The sequence below is a fragment of the Oryzias latipes genome, chromosome 8 (assembly GCF_053564925.1).
Source record: "Oryzias latipes strain Hd-rR chromosome 8, Olatipes_Hd-rR_3.1".
Classification (NCBI taxonomy): Eukaryota; Metazoa; Chordata; class Actinopteri; order Beloniformes; family Adrianichthyidae; genus Oryzias; species Oryzias latipes.
Window position 1 is genome coordinate 27,355,215 of NC_136244.1, and position 18,160 is coordinate 27,373,374.

The window sequence follows — 18,160 nt, forward strand, 5'->3', positions numbered from 1 at the left end:
ACACAGACACATCAGCCCCATTGAACACATGGCCTTCTAGCCACTAGCCTGTACAACACATGGTCCTGGCTGCTGACGGCCTGGTCCTGTGGCTGGGTGCTGATGGCTTCGTTTTGGAACTGGCTGATGCTCAATCTAAATAGTAAATGGTAAATGGCGTATACTTATATAGCGCCTTTCTTCCTACAAGGACAAAGCCCTTTACAGTCACACACACATTCACACACACATTCAGACACTGGTGGCGGCTCCGCTGCCAAACACAGGCGCCCGCCTACCACCAGAGGCAAGGTGGGGATCAGTGTCTTGCCCAAGGACACTTCGACTCATGGGCGTGCAAGGCGGGAATTGAACCTGCAATCTTACGATCATGGGCCAACCACCCGACCGCTGCTCCACGGCCGCCCCAATCTAATCATCTTCTTCAGAGTCACTGTCAGACTCTGAATTTTCAGAAATGTGATCCTCTAATTCTGAAACCTCTTCTGAATCGTCTCCCTCTACATCATCATCAAAAACGTCTCTCTCTTCTAAAATCAATTCCATCTGCGCAGAAAGTCTTTTGGCCATTTTGATCAGTTGTGATAAGAAACCACACTGGCAAAGCTATATTTAACGTGTCCCGCCTCCAATTTGTAGCAGATAAAGAGCGAGATATTAAAGATTCACGCAAGAAAGTCAAATGTCAAATGTGCGGGAGAACGAGAGCAAACAGAGTTGATTTTTGAATTATTCTAACAATGTTGCAACCTTGCGCGGGAACCGCAGGTGCAGAAACAGAACTCACATTTACAGTGAAACTTCTCTCTCTGCCTCTCTCTCTCTCTCTTTCTCAGTGGTCACACACACACACACACACACACAGCAGGCCCAGACAGGTGGAGGACAGAGTGTAGGTACATAAAACATCAATTTCCACACTTCTATTAGCCCCGGGTCCAGTGGACCCGAACATCTTATATGTAATAGAAATGTGTTGGGGGGGGTATACGGTGTGTGGTCATTAAAAATGTATTCTGATATATGTTCTTCACAGAAAATGAGCCAAGGCCAGTGAGTCTGAGTTTGAAAAATTTATTAATTGTATCATTTTTCTTTTGATAAAAAATGAAAACGGGTCCCACAGACCCGAACACCACATAAGGGTTAACAACCGAAAAGCCAAGATTTTGTGTCATCTAGTGGACCTAAACGGAACTGCACTCGAAGCTGCGCAGGCGCTCAAAGGTTTCCGGTTTTCAAAATAAAACGTCTGAATACACGAGCGTATATAACTTTTTTTGGGGGGGGTGGTGCCTATAGATGGACATTAGTTCAACAAAATCCCTCATTGATGGTAAACTCGTGCTTTATTCTATTCTAGCTGAAGATGCTTTTGGGAATTCTATTTTGTTAAAAATCTTAAAATAATTACAAAATTACTTTGAAGCCAGATGCGCGAACACGTATGAACACAGAAGTTCAGAAGGGAATTCATGTTTCAGGAGAATTTTGGAAAATAATTCAGTGAATGTAAAAACAATAAAAATAAAAACCCTGCAAAGAATCACAGATCAGAAAAACTTTATTGAACAACATGTTGGTGACAGTAACACTCATCAGTGTGCTGGCTGAATCCCCAGCTCTGGAGCGGTCCGGTCTCCTGGATCCAGAACATTTGTACCATCAGAGGAACCGGTTTCAGTCTGTCCTGCTCAGAGGTGAGGTTGGAGGACAGCAGATGTTCGGGGGGCTCAGGTCGCCACTCAGATGCTCTTCATCACCCTTTCAATGAGAGCGGACCTTACATGACACATGACCCTTTAGACACTTTTTCAGGACTCGGGGGGTCAAATACTTTCATTAAAAATGGAAAAAGCACGTTTATTTCAACTGTGGAGGATGATGGGGGGGGTCAAGAAAATCACTTCACTGACTGATTCCTTTTCTGCTTCTCCCAGCTGATCCGTGACGTTCAGGATTGTCGCTGCAGAACCTCAGATTGGATCCGTTTGATGAAGTTCTTCAGATCCGACCCTAAAGGACTAAGTTCTCTCCAGACGCAGCAGGACTACAGACACTGACGTACAAAGGAGAGGAAAGGTATTTCTCTGCAGCACAAACTTTATGGGTCGGAGTAAAAAAAAAGGTTGAACTTCACCGCTGTGCACCAGTGGTTCGCCCAGCTGCAGGCTGGAGCTGAAGTTCCACACAGGAAATGAGAGGAAGCCGTTCATCTGATCGTAACAAACCTGGATTAATGTTCAAGAGGAAAATCAACGTTTCTTTTGAAGAGGAAATGTTTTCTTGGACCCTTTAGGCTGCATATCATTCAGGTGTTTGTGTCTTTCTTTGAGGTAAAGTGATTTGTAGATTCTGCTGAGTCCAGCTTCCTCGTCGGAGAACGGCTGAGGTCGGACTCCTCCCTCCCAGAACGGGGCTCATCAGAACTCATCCGGATCTTCACAGTTTCATCTCGGGGCTGTTTGTGGCTCAGGAGGTCCGGAGCAGCAGAACCTGCCGCTGTACGCAGAGGAGGTCGGCTTTCTTCGGAACCAAAGGTCGGGCGACCTCACAAGAACAAATCCAGGCGGGGAACACAGATGATCCGCGGAAACGGAGGGTCCACTAAAACACCAGAACCTTCCATCCGGAGTGGACGAAGGAGCAGCCGAAGAAGAAGCAGTCCGTGGGCTGGTCCACCAGCCAGTCGAAGACCACCTCGCGGTTCCCCGAGCCGATGGTGACCCTCAGCTTGAAGTTGCCCCCGTCGCTCAGGTTGTTGTTGCTGAGGGGGAGCAGGGACACCACCTCCATGTCGAAGGTGACGGCGGAGCCCACGGTGATGGCGGGCAGCTGGTTGGTCATCTCTTTGCCGTTCACAAAAACCGCCCCTGAAAGGACAACAGAAAGTTGGACTGAAGGAGAGGGGGGGGTCACTGTGCCCTCAACTGGTCGTCATGACAACCGCTCCTTCCACATCACATGTCAGGTAAAAGAGAGAGAGCAGGGGAACTGCTTCCGACAGAAATGACGGTGAAGGTCCCGAGCAGAACCTCTCAGAACCTTCCAGTCCGGTTCCCCCGTCTTCCTCATCCTTTGATGAAGACGCTAACGGTCCAGCTGAAGCTCCTCACCGTTGGTGGAGATGCAGACGGCCCCCTCCCTCTGGAACGACTCCTCCTCCTTACTGTCGATGGACACGCCCACACTGTCCCGCCCGTCCACCTGGCCCGCCGTCATGATCCTGCAAACAGACCAGAGCTGCAGGTGCGGTCCAGCCAAAGCACGCGGACGCGCGGCGGGCGTACCTGAAGGAGAGTGTCTGTCCGCAGTAGTAGGTGGGGGCGCTGGAGTAGAGGACGGGGCAGCGGCTGTGGGCGGAGTCGTTGCGCAGAGCGATGTTCTTCCTGCTGCTCAGGATGTAACCGTCTGTCCCTGAACGCCACTCTGGGGAAGCAGCGGAGGGTTAAGCACCTCTGTGAGCTCCCGCGGGGGCGGGGCGGCGTCCACGTACCGTGCGGCGCCAGCGTGGTGTAGCCGGTCTGCGGGATGCTCCAGGGGCTCCACTCGGTACGGCCCTCCCCGCGGGCGCAGACCCGGAACAGGTAGTCCGTGTGGGGGTCCAGCTGGAGCACCAGGAACTCAGAGTCCCGACCGCTGAAGGCCTCCTCGTATTGGCCCCCGCCCCCGCCTGAGCGCCGGTACTGCAGCCGGAACTCCGCCGCTGCGAAGTCCTCGTCCACCTGAGAACCCCAAACCACAGGTTCCTGACCGTGAAGCCCCCCGTGCCTCCTCTCCAGACCCCCACAGCTGTTCGGTTACCTTACACCAGCGCACCAGGATGCCGCCCGGCCTCTCCTGCAGCTCCTCGATCTGGACAGGGGGGTGGGAGGAGACGGCGCCGTGGCGGGTCACCCGCTCCTTCAGGAGGTTCAGCAGGGAGTCGTCCAGCTGGGCGGAAACACACGGCACGTCCACCAGCGCCGGGACCTCGGGCAGGCTGCAGGACACACAGACAGGTTTAGGGAAACGGCGAGCCCCCCCTCCGCCCGTGGCGGCCTGACGGCGCCCCCACCTGTCCAGCTGGATGTGCATGGCCTTCTTGGTGAAGCTGCCCAGCTTGTCCTCTTTCTCGTCCAGGCCGGTGCGCAGAGCCGCCTCCCCTGCGGAGGTCACAGCACGTTTGTTTGAACCCGCAGCAAAGTGGGCGGGGCCGCAGCCGTTATGAACCCCCACCTTCTCGGAGCAGCTCGTCGGCCTGGCCCACGCCGTGCTCGATGAGGCTCTGGCAGTCGTCCAGGGGCTTGATGCTGTCCGCCTCGATGGCGTTCACCTCATCCAGCAGGGCGCCGAGCCGCTCCGCCAGCAGCCGCGTCGCCGCCGCCTGCAGCTCAGCGAAGTGCCTCCGGAGGGCGTCCCGGGCCTGACCCGAGCTGCCCCGCACCTGCAGCCCACGGGGAAGCACACCACATCAGATCAAACACACACCAATGGCTGAAAACGTTGCAGTTTGCTCTAAAATGTTTCCTGCTGGAACGAGGAGAAACTAAACTTCTCAGGTCCATGAAGACGGGGGGGGGTGGGCGGAGCCTAAAACCAGACCAGAGAGGCTTTTTTCAGTCCTGGTTTTAACACCCCAACATGGCGGAGCTGCTCACGTCAAGCAGGAAGACTTCTGCTTCTCCCCCCCAGCAGAGAGCATGTTTCAGTTCCTCCGTCACCCTCTGAGAGCGGGGAGGAAGTGGAGGTGACTGACAGCCGCAGTCGTCTCAGAGCGACGGCGGATCCCGTCCAGGAATAAAATACGCGGGAGGAGAGGGTCCGAGCCCGGCCGGGATGTTTTGGGAGCATGGAGCAGATGCTGCAGAGATAGCATTGTCTGCTCCTCCAACACACGTCTGCTCCATCCTGGCAGAGCGCCGCACTTCCTGGATCTCCCATCGGGGGAGGGGGAGGGGGAGTGGACCGGGAGGGCAGCGTGCACAACCTGTTTTCTGATTTTTCAAAAGTTTGGTCCCGACGGTCATCAGGAGAAAAAGATGATCCATAACAATAATAAAGTTGAATAAGGAAGTAGCAGGAAGCAGTTCTGACGGTCCAATCAGAAGCTGAGGATGGAGGAGGTGAAGTTCTCACAGAAGAAGCAGAGGCTCCACCCACACGGGCGCCGGCTGTCACCCACGTTATCATCGCCTTCCTCTGGTCTATTTTTAAAGCTTCGTATCAGCTGACAGTGAAGAGCGCCACCAGGAAGCAGGAAGTGACGTCATGTGTCGTCATCCTCTGACACGGTTTCGTGACGGACGGCTGGTTCCTGGACGTGGGATTCAGGCCCGGCTCTTCATCAGAACCAGAACTGGAGGAGCTGCTCTGGATGAGGCAGCACCTCCTCCTCCTCCTCCTTTGGGACATCTGCAGGAGGCGTTTCCATGACCTCAGCTCTCGGTTCTGATCCGCCTGCCTGTCGGTTCGCTGTCGCTCCAGACAAACAGGAAATAGCCCCAATGTTTACTGGGAGCAGCTGGAAACGGAGGCGGGGGGGGGCAGATGGGACGGGCAGAGAGGACACAGGCCCCCGTGGGGGGGCGGAGTACCTGTTTGCGGGCCTGGTTCAGGCCATGCAGGCGCTGCTGGAGCTCGCTGCGGTAGTTCTGGGCCGCTTCGATGCTCTCCTTGGCCTCCTGCAGCAGCAGGTCCACCTCCATCGACATCCTCCCCCCTCCTGAAGCACAGAAGGAGGTTCACTGAGCGGAGCGGGGGGAGGAGGTCCCCCGCCTGCAGATCCATGAAGATTCAAAAATGGTTCCATTTGATTCACACGTGTGTCTGAATTCCCACCCTAACTACTAAAAAAACTATGGAGGCCCTAAATTCTAAAAGCAGTTCAGACGCCACGCTCACTACTTTTGTTTTTTTAAACGGCGGATGTGACGTCATGGATTTCACAAAGTTAAAATCTGATTAATACGAGCGTTTTGTGACGATTATTCATGAGTCCACTGTCTTCTGAAGACAAAAACCTTGGTTTATTTAAAAAATACATTTAAATCAAAAATTTTGGCAAAAGATGTTCAGCAGCAATGCATTGTGGTCTATATTCACCAATCTGGTGAGCATCCATGTACACTGGCTTCTCGCAGAGACTTCTGGGAAATTTCTAGGGCTCTGGATTTTGGACAACAAAATGACAAACGCTCTATATAGCTCACTATATAGTTATATATAGTACACTATACAGTGTACTATATAGTGTGAATAGGGAAGGAATTCAGACACAACTTCTATTTATCAAAACCATGAATTGAACTTTTGGGGTTTTTATTTTTTACAGTCTATGTCAGGAGGAAAAAACAGAAATCTGAAAACTTCATGGAACCAAGAGACGTTTTTGACGTTTGCTGGAAGGTTTTTGGGAACCTGCAGGGTCCAGGCGTTCGCTCCACAACAAAACGACTGTCAGGCCTGGGATTTGAACCCCCGGCTGAACCTCGGGCTGCTCAAGAATCACGGATGGAGGACATTTTGTGTCGTGTGACGATGGATTTATCAGTTAAAGGTTTGCTCTTCAAGTGGGTGAACGTCTTAAGTCGTCTTGAGTTTTCTAACCAGAGATGAAGCTTGAGGAGGAAAAGTTACACGTTTGAGGGTTTGAGCCGTGCAGCAGCATGAAAACCGCTTCCTGGTGCAACAGCCGCTCTGCCACATCCTCCTGTAACAGCAGAAAACCGCTCCAGCACAGACCCACTGGCCCGAACCCCGCCCCCCCCAGGACAGAGTCCGGTTCGGGGGGTAAGGAGGGCTGGGTTTGGTTCAGCTGCTGCTGAACGTTGGAGGCACCAGAACCGTAAAAGGCCAATTGAACCGTTCCTCATCCTGAAAGCGAACAAACCGCAGGAAACACGCCTCGGGCTCCTCGTCGCACGCCAGCCTGAACGTGTCGGAGAGCAACGTCTCCGCAGGCAGAAGCTGTGCAGAAACGTCAGCCGTGGTTTCTGCTTTGACGTCTGCAGAACCGCCTGGAGGTTCTGAGAACCAGACCGTTCTGCTCCTGAGGCTCTGATCAAAGCTCCTTTTCTGAAACACACAGAGTGCGGTCGGACGCACTTTCGCCATAGCTAAACAGGAAGTGGCTGACAGGCCTCAGCCGTCCGCCGCACACAGCAGCGCACGCGCTCACTCCAGAACCACACAGTCCAAACCAGAGCGGATGGAGCAGAACCCGCCCCGGACCGTGTGAACGGAGCCGTCTGCAGCCTCTTCCTGCAGGAAGGAGTCTGGCTGAGATAGAGCCAGAAGATCTGCAGGTTCTGACCCGACAGAAGCCCAGAGGAGGTTCTGAAGCTCAGTTTACCAACAAGAAACATGAAAATTAAAGACGTAAATGAAACACAAACATCTTCTGAAGGTTTCTGCAGGATCAGAAGACCTGAAAATGAGGAACAGCAGAACCTGAGGACGTCGGCAGAACTCAGGTTCTGATGGATCATGACTGAGGAGAAGCCTCCAGGCGTCTGCAGGGCCTTTAGCACAGAAACTGACCGATCTGCAGGAAGCGTGTTTGTGTGCAGGAGCTCCAGCATCCTCAGGAGGAGCACAGCACCTCCTCCTGCAGCCCACTCACCTGTGTCTGACCTCTGACCTCTGCTCAGGTCAGATGGCACCGTCTTCACCCCTGAAGCCCCGTCATCCCTCTGGGGTCAGACGTGCGTCCAACCCTGCAGAGGTTCTGAGTCACAGACAGAGAGACAGAGAGAGACGTCCTCGCGCGCAGCGGATGTGTCCGCGCGGGCACCACTTCCGCAAAGAGCCGTTTTTGGCAGCGCGCACGCGCGCACACACACACACTGCCAGCCTCCGTCCTCGTCGATGATCAATAACTTTTATCAGAACGTAAAACTCTGATCGATCCGGTTCCTGGATGGATCAGACCGTTCAGCTCGACTGGAACCGAACTTTGTTCCAAAAACGGTCGTTTTAGTTCGAGACTCCGCGGGAGGAGCCTAACGGAACACAGAACCGGCGGAGTGCGGGTATTTTCATTCGGGGAAATGTTCGGGAAAGTTCGGCGCAAAGGATTTTATCTCTACGCGATCCGGAACCGCCAACAGAGCAGCTAATAGACGGAAATCTGCGGAGAAACAGACGAAAAATCAGGGTTTCGTAGGCAAACCAGGAGCGGACTTCAACACCCGGATGTTAGACTAGCTATCAACCAACAAAGTTCTGGATGGGTTCTGGTTTCAGCAGACTTCTGTCGACAGTTCCTCTCTCAGGCTGCGGCAGGGCTAGCTTGATGCGGTCCAAAAAAGACAATGAAACTCGGATCAGAGCTGCAAAACTTTCCCATCAGCCCCCGCAGCCGAGGTCAAACCAATAGAAAAACGTCCAGAAAGTTAGAAAGAAACTTACTTTAGTGCTTTCTGGGAGCCATCCCGTCCTTAAGGTGAGGATTCAGCTCCAACCCGCCGCCGCCCGACAAATGCCGAAGTTCTGCAAGTCCAAACATGACACTTCCGAGGCTTTAAGGGCAACAGCCAATCAGAGAAAAGATCACTCCGAGTGACACCAGGATACAGCCAATCGGAGTAGAGTACAGCCCTTTTTGCCCGCCCCCTTTCAGACAGCCTTAAACTCTTTCGGAGCTGAGTGGAGTTTTACCGGGTTGACATTCTTTTTCATCTTCCAATCCGTTATTCATTTTGGGGTCACGGGGCTGCCGGAACCCATCTGGGTCACTTGTGGGCGAAGGGGGGGGGGGGGGCATCCTGGACAGGTCTCCAGTGTGTCGCAGGGTCACCAACCCACACCCACGCACACTCATTCACACCTAGGGACAATTTATGTTGACCAATTAATTTAAAAAGTAGAAATTTAAGAAGTGAAGTATAATGAAACACATGCAAATGGGTAAAGTTTCTGATACTACTATTTTAACATTATAGTATAGTTCAGAGTTAAACATTTTATGTGATGTTAGTCTTCCTTAAGGTTTTGTTGATGCCTCTTGGCAGACCTTTGAAAAAGAGATGTCATCTCAGATAAAAACATGTTTCCTTTTAAGGAAATTAACTTTATGCTTCATAAATATTGTGAAATGATTAGAAGATCTGCGCGGCTGAAGCTATCCGGCTGTACTGTGAAGGTCTCACCTGTCACCTGTTTTCTGAAGGCCTGTCTACGTACAATCTGCGTTTTCCACCTCTGACGTGTCTGTCTTTTGTCATACATGCGTGATAATCGTAATTCATGGGTGTCTCTTGCCTTCGTCAGTCGCAGATGTCCGTCGAGGGTTTCTTTAGGTTTGGAGCTGTTCAACTGTTTTGAGAATTACGCCGCCGGTTCGTGCGTATTTACGCAGTTCATCCTCACCAGACGCGCATGACATGTGGCTTTCCACGACCGTCCCACGCGTGTCCACCTGCCAGGCGGGGGGGTCAGGTCTTTGGCGTGGCGGAATCCCGCGGATTCCGGGGCCCCCGGCATGACCCACAGTTGGGGAGGTCCGCCAGAAGGGGCCGGCGCGCGCCCCCCAAAGAGGACACAAACACGGAGAAACCGAAAGGCAGGTGACCTGAAAACAAGCCGACACTTCTGTGAAGACAGAAGAAGACAGCTGTGGATGATGAACGTGAACCTGGAGTGACTGAACACCACTGAACACCCGAGGAATCCTCACAGCAACAGCGATAACATTAAGATAATCAGCATTCTGCAAAAGCTTATAATATTACCATCTGAATTCAACTTGCAGCGCATCAAACCAGTGTTTTATTGCTTTAATGTCTTCCACGATAAAGTGAACAAACTCATGTTGACAATAACTTGTTTACATTAAAAATGATATCCCTTTTACCTATACAGGTATCATAGCTGAGTAGTTATTTATTAGTACTTTATTAAAAAAAAACTTTTGTTTTCTTTTTTTAGATCCCCTTCCTTCTCCATCTTTTCCCTATTTCTAACATCCTACTTTCCTCTCTTCATTCTGGTACAACATTGAAAGGTGTGCAAGCATAAATAAAGTTTAGCCTCAAACAAAAGGGGTTTACACAAAAATACACTTATGTGTCAGAAGATTCATAACCTCCTATAAAATCTGAAGCCTTCAGCTCTGATCTGTTTGTTCCGCTGTTGGACAAGTTAAAAAAGAGAAGAAAAAAAAAAGAAAGAAAAACTGTGATGGCAGTTTTTACTAAAAACACAATGGGGTCATGAGAGCAGCCATGTCGTTGCTTTAGAGACTCTAAAATAAGAGAAAATAAATATGTAATATATATAAATAATTCATATATTTATAAAACACCGATTTTATTCCATTTGAACGAAAACAAACGTGAAGAAAGCATCTGATTCTTATAAATGAGACATTTCAAATGAACAGCATCGTCCTCTGGCGGTTTGTTCCGTAATTGCAGCTATTCTCTTTTAATTTTAATTAAAACATTTATTAAAAATAATAAATTCCCTGAATCTAGACTCTTTTTCTCCAATAACAACCAGACTGTATTAATTAGTGAGGGAAAAGGTTCACTGTCCCGTCCACGAAAGCCCTGTTTTCTGTTTCCTGACTTGACTGTTTTTAAACTGACTTTCATTGTAGAAGCCCGTGATCAGAGCGCGCATGAGCAGTGGACGCGAACACCTGAAACTAAGACCTGCCGCTATCAGTGGCGCACGGATGTTGCCCCTCTGATCTGACCGACGCAATCCCCGGATTAGCTCTTAACCCGACGGATTTGTCGCACAGACGCACCTGATTCACTCGTCAGAGCTGACACGCTGCTCATTCATCATTGATCATCTTCAGGGAGGTTTTTCTGGAAAATGATCGTTTTTTGAAGGAAGTAATCAATAGTTGTGCTCGTGGAGAACTGCATTACGCGCACCTTTGGATGCGTTTTGTCCAGCTGAGCGCATCGAAGCCATGGGGATTTTACGCAGAATTCCAACATCCTGGCGTGTTTGGAGAAATGTTTCCCGGAATTCAATTTTTTCACCAATTCCCCGAGGTCCAATCATGAGTGACATTCAGGCTTCCGGTGGAGACCTCGCCTTTAATCCCTCGCTGATCACGGCGCTCAGATGGATTGCGTCCTGTCCGTCAGCCGGGTCACATCAGGGACTCGTCGGCTGAATTTCACCGCCATGCTGAGCTAGAATCATTTGGGCATCGTAAGCGACCTCCTCCGTCTGTGCCAACATGAGAAGAGCTGTGCTCAAAGAAGCCGCCAAGAGGTTCCCCTGGCTGGCCAACGTCACCTTGTACGGCTGCCTGTTCGCCGGCGGGGACCTCGCCCACCAGCTCATCGCTCAGAGGGAGCACATAGACTGGAAACATACGCGTAACGTCGCCATAGTAGCGATCAGTTTCCAGGGGAACTTTAATTATTTCTGGCTGCGCGCGCTAGAGAGACGCTTTCCCGGGAAGTCCGCAGGGATGGTTTTCCGCAAACTTCTGCTGGACCAAAGCTTTGCATCGCCTTTGGCCACCAGTGTCTTCTACACAGGTGAGAAGGTTTACGCACATTCGCCTTAATAAACCCGGAGAAAGTTCGAGACACTGAGCAAGAGCGCACAGTCTCTGCTGCTGCAGGAGGAGTGTTCCAGAAAAGTGTTCATCTGAAGATTTTAAAATGTAAAGAAACCAAAGAGGCCCCTCTGTCGAGGTTCCTCCTCACTCCAACGTCATGGAGACTAAGATAATAACTTAGATGATAATTCTCCATCTTGTGCGTAAAAGCGCACGGCGCCTGCCTGTCCCTAATCTGCCCGACTGTTCTCTGTCCTTCAGGGGTGAGCTTTTTGGAGGGGAAGGAGGACATGTTTGAGGACTGGAGGGAGAAGTTCTTCAACACCTGGCGGGTAAGAGAGGGATAAAAAATGAGAGTCACCTTCTCTTCCCTCGCGGCCGCTGCAGCTCTCTCAGATTAACCTACTTTGCGCCGCGCGCCGCTTCTGCACGGTGGACGCACCGACGGAGGTTCATCAGGACTGGAACCGGGGATAAAGTCCTGAAACATCAGCTGATCAACCAGGCGGACTGTGGATTCATCCTGTTCAAATATTTCATATTTAAATCAATTTTATTTTTACATGCTTTCAAAATGTTTGGAGGAAATTTCAATCAGACGTTTCGGGAAAAAATGTAAATTTTCTACCAACTGTGTTTGCATTTAGCAGACTAGTTTGTGAATGATTGACTGAATATCAGACATTAAACTCTGACATAAGCATTCATCTGCACAGCCCTAATCCGTAATTTTAATCCCCTTTCTGCTCTAAACCTCAGAAGCCCCAACATGGTTCTCCCGAAAATGCAATTCAAAAAGCAAAAATAATGTGCTTCCACCTTTGCATCCTCCACCCTCATGTCCTCCTCCTCTACATCCACGAACCTCCTCTTTGGTCCTCCTCTTTCCTGGTATCTCCAAACTCAGCATCCTTTCACTGATCCTCCTCTCAACGTGTCCAAACGTCTCCATCTGCTTCTCCACAACATCTGGACATCTGCTCCTCTGATGGATTCAGGACTGATCCATCCTGATCACTCCCAAAGAGAGAAAAAAACACAAACCAAAGCTAAATGCATCATGACCAGACAAACGTTGTGGTGCGGCCAACAGGGACAGACAGTCTGAACATGTTGGTTTATGATGAGGAGGAGTACTGATGAAGGTTTGATAGCTTCAAAGCTAAAGATCAAACTGGGGAATTCTATTAATATCCATAGAAGTTTGGGACGCATGATGTAAATAGGAAAAAAGGAGAAACACTTAGGTAAAAGACTGTTGTTCAATGCTGACCCAGGGTTTCCTGAGGCTGTGCTGAGACAAATATATATAGGGGGTCAGGTGCTGAGACAAAAACAAAGAACTCTGAGACTCTTATTGTAGAAATGATTGCAGCTTTTTCAGCCTGTTTCCATCTGACAAACACACAGACCCTTCTGTTCATTAAAACCTGCTGTCTTCTCCTTTCAGACTGGACTCATGTACTGGCCCTTCATGCAGGTAACACTGCTTCTATCTGCATCCACTCACTGTCCTGCAGTAGACGTCCTGTTTGAGATGAAATGAGGGTCAGAAGGTCAGGAAGCCCAGCTTCAACGTTAGCTTGGAGCTGCAGATTCAAACATCTGTCAGATCTTTTCTCAGAAGATAAGCCTCCCTGAATTTCAAGAAAAAGATGATGCTCCACAGCAGAGGAAATGTTAATGTACCTAATGGAGCCGAATTCTATCAGCCTAATTAGAAACCACAGAAGAAGTTTTGGGGAAAATGACTAGACATATTATTGAGATTGCTTTTATCGTAGATTCCTGATGTTTGACATGATTTCCAGAGCTCTTTGGAGCCTGCAGAGAGCGCTCAAGTTCTTTCTTTCTTGTTGTTCTTCTCAGTTCCTGAACTTCGCCCTGATGCCGCTCCACCTGCGGACGGCCTTCATGGGCTGCTGCGCCTTCCTCTGGGCCGCCTTCCTGTGCTTCTCCAGGCAGAACGGCGACGGCACCGCCACCGTGGCGCTGGCCTTCATCATGGACCCCAGGAAAACTCTGGAGGAGATGCGGGAGGCTCGGCTGGCTCGGAAGAGGAAGCAGATCCAGAGGGAGAACTGATGGGAGGAAGAGGAGGAAGACGCGGCTTCTGCTGCTCCTTCGGCTCTTGAGAAGAAGGAAGCGAACCAGCATCTCTGAGCTGAAAGACTAAAGACTCGGTGAAGGCTTTCTCTGTCTGTCACACGCACAAAACCGAGCCCAGATCCCGACATGAGCAGGAAAACCTCTCAGGTGAGTGACTCAGTAACTTGACTAAAGACAGAAGTCAGCTGAACGAATCTAAAAAGCTGTGAGAAAGATCTCGAAAAAGAAAACGTCCTTTTGACCGTCAGCCGGTCTGAGAAGCCTGAAATGACGAAAAAGGGTTTGAATGACGCAGAAAACGAATAATTTTTGTTTTTTTCCATGGAATTGGTGTTCAGTCGGTTCCTCCTACAGTTTCTGCAGAACTCTGACAGGATTTTGGAAGGTTGATGATGAAGCGTTTGAACATTAGGTCCAGCTCTGCCTGGAGGTCCCAGAGCTCAGCTTCTCCTGCTACGTCTTTAATCAAGACATTTAAATAGATAAAAAACAGAGTCCACGCGTCTGATGAAAGGACAGGCGTGCAAAGATGGAACATGAAATTAGAAACCTGAGCGGGCTCTGACTGTCGTCTGCTGCAGGTCAAAAACCCGAAATGACAGAGGACGCACTGAGGGCTCTCAGCTTTCCCAAAAGGCTCGGAGGCTCTAGAGGCTCAGTAATCCGTGTTACACCCGCCGTGCCTTTTCTCAGCCAGAAGGATTCTGCAGAACAGGTTTCTGGTTTGTGTGAAGCTCAGTTTGGACCTGAGACTGAAAGAACTTTCTCCTGAAGAGGATCTGAGGATGGAAAAGCTGTGGAGGTCTCACATCATAAGGTTGAGATTTCTCTGAAAAAAATCTCTTTCTTTTATCGTACAAACTTGCTACGTATGTTTATCTCATTTCTGACGGGACGCAGTGACAGATGACCACGTCATTTAGCTCTGCACCTCATCATCATCATCATGAAGTGTTTTTTGTTAGAAATGAGAGAAAACTCCCAGATGAGACTGAAGGAAGCAGCAGGGAGCTGCAGTCACACAGGTGGAAGCGCTGAGTTTTGGTTCCTGTGGTTGATAAACCTCCATCAGTGTCATTGTAGTGAACTACCTCACCTCCCCCCGCTGTCCCACACGGATCAGGGACCTCTCAGAGCTCCTCCTCTGTCATCGCCCTGCTTCCTGAAAGGGTCGTTTCCCAGAACATCCTAATCCCGTCCTCCTACTTGAACCCGAGACCTTACGGTTGCGTAACTCATTTCTCACCTGAGACCTGCGCTGCTCTGTGGGCCTTTGGGCAGCAGACAGGTCGGTGCTTCGGGACTCTGCAGAGCAGCAGGAGGCCTTTGGGCGTGAGAGGATAAACGTTAGCTGGACATCGGTCCAGCAGAGCGGTCTTGCAGCTCTGTCCCGCTCCGCTCCGTGAAGTGGATTATGACACGGCCACGCTAGAATGGGATTTAAAGAGGAAACTGTGTCACGGTAAGCTACAGAGGTGCTGAACCTGATCCACCTGCAGAGTGGGAGTAATGATAAACGGAGTAGGGGAACGCGTGTGGAAAACCCAGCTGATCACCGTTAGTTACCGGCTCCGATTTCCAACTGTCCAACCGGAAGATGATGACAAACAAAAAACTGGAGGAAACATTGAAGTTTTTTTTTTTTTACGTGAAATCACACAAATGTCTTTAAAGTTCGGTCGAAGAGGTTAAAACACTGAGAGGTGGGACGTGACGGTTCAGGCAGGGAACTTCAGAAGACTTTTGTGTTTCGTGTTGGAGTCTGAAAGTTCGCAGAGCTCTTTGTTAATTTTACTGATCAAAGATTTCCAGGACTGATGAAGACTCTGGATGAAGCTGCTCAAATCTCAAAACCTTTTTCATTGGTGGATCTAAAGAAAAACAAAAGATCCAGGATGGAGCCGCAGGATCTGCTTTTACTTTGTAACTGACTGAGAAGTTATGAAAAGTGTTGGTTTGTTTCAGAGGCTTTGAAGTTTTTATTCTTGACAAAATAAAGAGCCATCTGATATTTCTTTCCTCTTTCCGATGATCCTTTCTCCTTCATGAAATCATTCTTGAAGGTATTTTCTGTCTGTCAGATCTCTGAACGGATTCTATTTATGACTGTCAAAATAAAAGAATTTACTGTCATAAATCTTCTGTCCATTTTCTAAACCGGATGCTGGAGCCTATCCGATGCTGGACAGTTCTCCAGACCGTCACAAAAAGTAACACAACAGCACATACTTAAGGTGCACACACACCGGCTGTGTACACTTTCACTGAAAAGTCGATATGGAAACTTGCGTAGACCAGAATCTTTTGCGTCCAGAACTCTCATGATAGCGTGTTGCTTCATGTTTTTAAGTCTGATAAAGGCTCTACATACAAACAGCCGTTCATTGCTGCACCTGCCTTCGCAGCAGGTTTGTACTTGTGTGTTACACATGTGTGTTACACTTGTGTGTTACACCTGTGCATTACACCTGTGCATTACACATGTGCGTTACACATGTGCGTTACACATGTGTGTTAGACCATTCGTTACACTTCTGCGTTACACCTGTGTGTTACACCTATGCGTTACAAATGTGCGTTACACATGTGTGTTACACCTGTGTGTTACAACCGTGCATTACACTTTTGTGTTACACCTGTGTGTTACATGCGTTGCACCTGTGTGTTACACGTGTGTGTTACACCTGTGCGTTTCACCTGTGCGTTACACATGTGCGTTATACCTATGCGTTACACCTGTGAGTTACACCTGTGAGTTACACTTGTGCGTTACACCTGTGTGTTACACCTGTGCGTTTCAGTTGTGTTTACACCTGTGCATTACACCTATGTGTTACACTTGTGCGTTACACCTGTGTGTTACACATGTGCGTTACAACTGTGTGTTACACATGTGCATTACACCTGCGTGTTACACCTGTGTGTTACAACTGTGCATTACACTTATGTGTTACACCTGTGCGTTACACCTATGCATTACACCTGTGTGTTACACATGTGTGTTACACCTGTGCGTTACACCTGTGCCTTACACATGTGCGTTATACCTGTGCGTTACACCTATGCGTTACACCTGTGCGTTACACATGTGCATTACACCTGTGCGTTACACCTGTGCGTTACACCTGTGCGCTACAACTGTGATGACGCAAGTCTGTCACGCAAAGAACAGGACCATGACGCTGTGAATGAATGTCAGCCATTTTCTAAAGAGATGTTCAGGCCACATCAGGATCCCTGAGTTTGCTGATGACAGAACCCTTCAAGCAGGTTTTGCAGTGAAGGTCACAGCCTGCAATCTGCCGTCAGCAGACAAAACTGGATATGAAGCAAAGGCAGAGTGGATTGGTGTGCATGTGGGTGGGGGTGTTCGTGTGCCAACTGTCCGTTTGGATTAACCGGGATCAGATGCTCCACTGTAATCCCCTGAAAAGGACAGAGCTGAACCCGTTTCCTCTCTGACCCACCAGCAGGAAGCCAACGTGTCCAATCAGAGGCAAGGATGCTGTCAGGATGTCCTCCGTCAGAAAACATCCAAGACTATATGTTTCCAACATATTATTTTACCCAAGCTCAATTTAATGCAGAGACAAGTTATTTAGTTAACTTTCGTATAATTATGGCTAATTTTTTCATTCATAGGTGTAAATATGTAAACAAAAAAACTGTATTTTATGTTTTTCAGAAAAAAAAGGATTCTGTATGTAAATAGTATTAAATCCTACACTAACAGTGGAAACATGGTCACTTTTGAAACTTTAACAGATTCCTTTACCTTTATTATTTTTGTTTTATTTTTATTTTCTTAATCTGTTCTTTTTGTTGCTATTATTGTGGCTTTTTGATATTTTTGTTAATTTTCCTGGCAGATAAGAACATTTTGTGTTTTGTACATAGTGTGGACTGTCAGTATTTGGTATTTTGTATGGCAACATTTGTTAAGAAAGTTTACAAAGAAAAAAATCAACGTCCATCAGAAAACCTATGAGGAGCAGCAGGAGGACACAGTCTGAGGAGAACTCTGCCACAACTCTGATGAACAGTGGTTGGTTCATTTGCTCCAGGATGTGGTTCTTCTTTTCTCCTCATTTTTCTCGCCGTTTCTCAGACTTCCTTTTGTACCTTTTTTCATTTTTATTTTTGTGAAAAGTATAATGTTCTATGATGGGGCTTTTGTGGACCCAGAGAGGAGGAGAGTAAATGAAAAGAGAAATAAACTTTTTATTTTTTTCTGAATTGGCACATCAGAATATATATTTGAAAAGATTTACAAATTCAAGAAATATTTCTATTGAATAGATTACTTTTAATAATGAAAATGTATTTAAGCTTCATACAAACTAATTTATAGGTAATAATAAAATTACTGATGGGAATTTATTATGATTTTACTTTTTGATTTACTGTTTCCGTGGTATTTAGTTTCATCAGTTAATTGTGTGTTATTCACAAATATTCATTAACACGCTGCGCGCACATGACGTTCCTCTCCGTATGGATGAGATGTGCAGATTTCCCACGCCACGGGAAGGCAACACC

General features: G+C 48.6%; 2 protein-coding genes across 3 annotated transcripts; one reads left to right on the plus strand and one right to left on the minus strand.

The window, feature by feature from the left end:
- Positions 1–1,546: 1,546 nt before the first annotated feature.
- On the minus strand, positions 1,547–9,573 carry crlf3 (cytokine receptor-like factor 3). 2 transcript variants are annotated; one of them, XM_023957261.2, is made up of 9 exons: positions 8,392–9,573; positions 5,577–5,704; positions 4,219–4,426; positions 4,058–4,145; positions 3,805–3,982; positions 3,497–3,725; positions 3,291–3,429; positions 3,117–3,226; positions 1,547–2,873 (listed from the first exon to the last, which is right to left on the minus strand). In XM_023957261.2, the coding sequence occupies exons 2-9, from the start codon at positions 5,691–5,693 to the stop codon at positions 2,608–2,610; spliced, it is 1,335 nt and encodes a 444-aa protein (XP_023813029.1). In that variant the 5' UTR covers positions 5,694–5,704; positions 8,392–9,573; the 3' UTR covers positions 1,547–2,607. The 2 variants fall into 2 exon arrangements, with proteins under 2 accessions (XP_023813029.1, XP_023813031.1); XM_023957263.2 differs by lacking the exon at positions 8,392–9,573 and adding an exon at positions 7,604–8,110.
- Positions 9,574–10,727: 1,154 nt separating this feature from the next.
- mpv17l (MPV17 mitochondrial membrane protein like) lies at positions 10,728–15,758 on the plus strand. Its single transcript, XM_004071127.5, has 4 exons — positions 10,728–11,489; positions 11,774–11,844; positions 12,963–12,992; positions 13,382–15,758. The coding sequence occupies exons 1-4, from the start codon at positions 11,183–11,185 to the stop codon at positions 13,595–13,597; spliced, it is 624 nt and encodes a 207-aa protein (XP_004071175.1). The 5' UTR covers positions 10,728–11,182; the 3' UTR covers positions 13,598–15,758.
- The last annotated feature ends 2,402 nt before the right edge of the window (positions 15,759–18,160 follow it).

Excerpts from the sequence above, each read along its gene's own strand:
- mpv17l (XM_004071127.5), top strand. The coding sequence starts at position 11,183 with ATGAGAAGAGCTGTGCTCAAAGAAGCCGCCAAGAGGTTCCCCTGGCTG. Across the intron at positions 11,490-11,773 it reads CACCAGTGTCTTCTACACAG|GGGTGAGCTTTTTGGAGGGG; the intron begins GTGAGAAGGTTT and ends TCTGTCCTTCAG. Across the intron at positions 12,993-13,381 it reads TGTACTGGCCCTTCATGCAG|TTCCTGAACTTCGCCCTGAT; the intron begins GTAACACTGCTT and ends TGTTCTTCTCAG.
- crlf3 (XM_023957261.2), bottom strand. The coding sequence starts at position 5,693 with ATGTCGATGGAGGTGGACCTGCTGCTGCAGGAGGCCAAGGAGAGCATC. Across the intron at positions 4,146-4,218 it reads CGACGAGCTGCTCCGAGAAG|GGGAGGCGGCTCTGCGCACC; the intron begins GTGGGGGTTCAT and ends TGACCTCCGCAG. Across the intron at positions 2,874-3,116 it reads CGTCTGCATCTCCACCAACG|GGGCGGTTTTTGTGAACGGC; the intron begins GTGAGGAGCTTC and ends TTGTCCTTTCAG.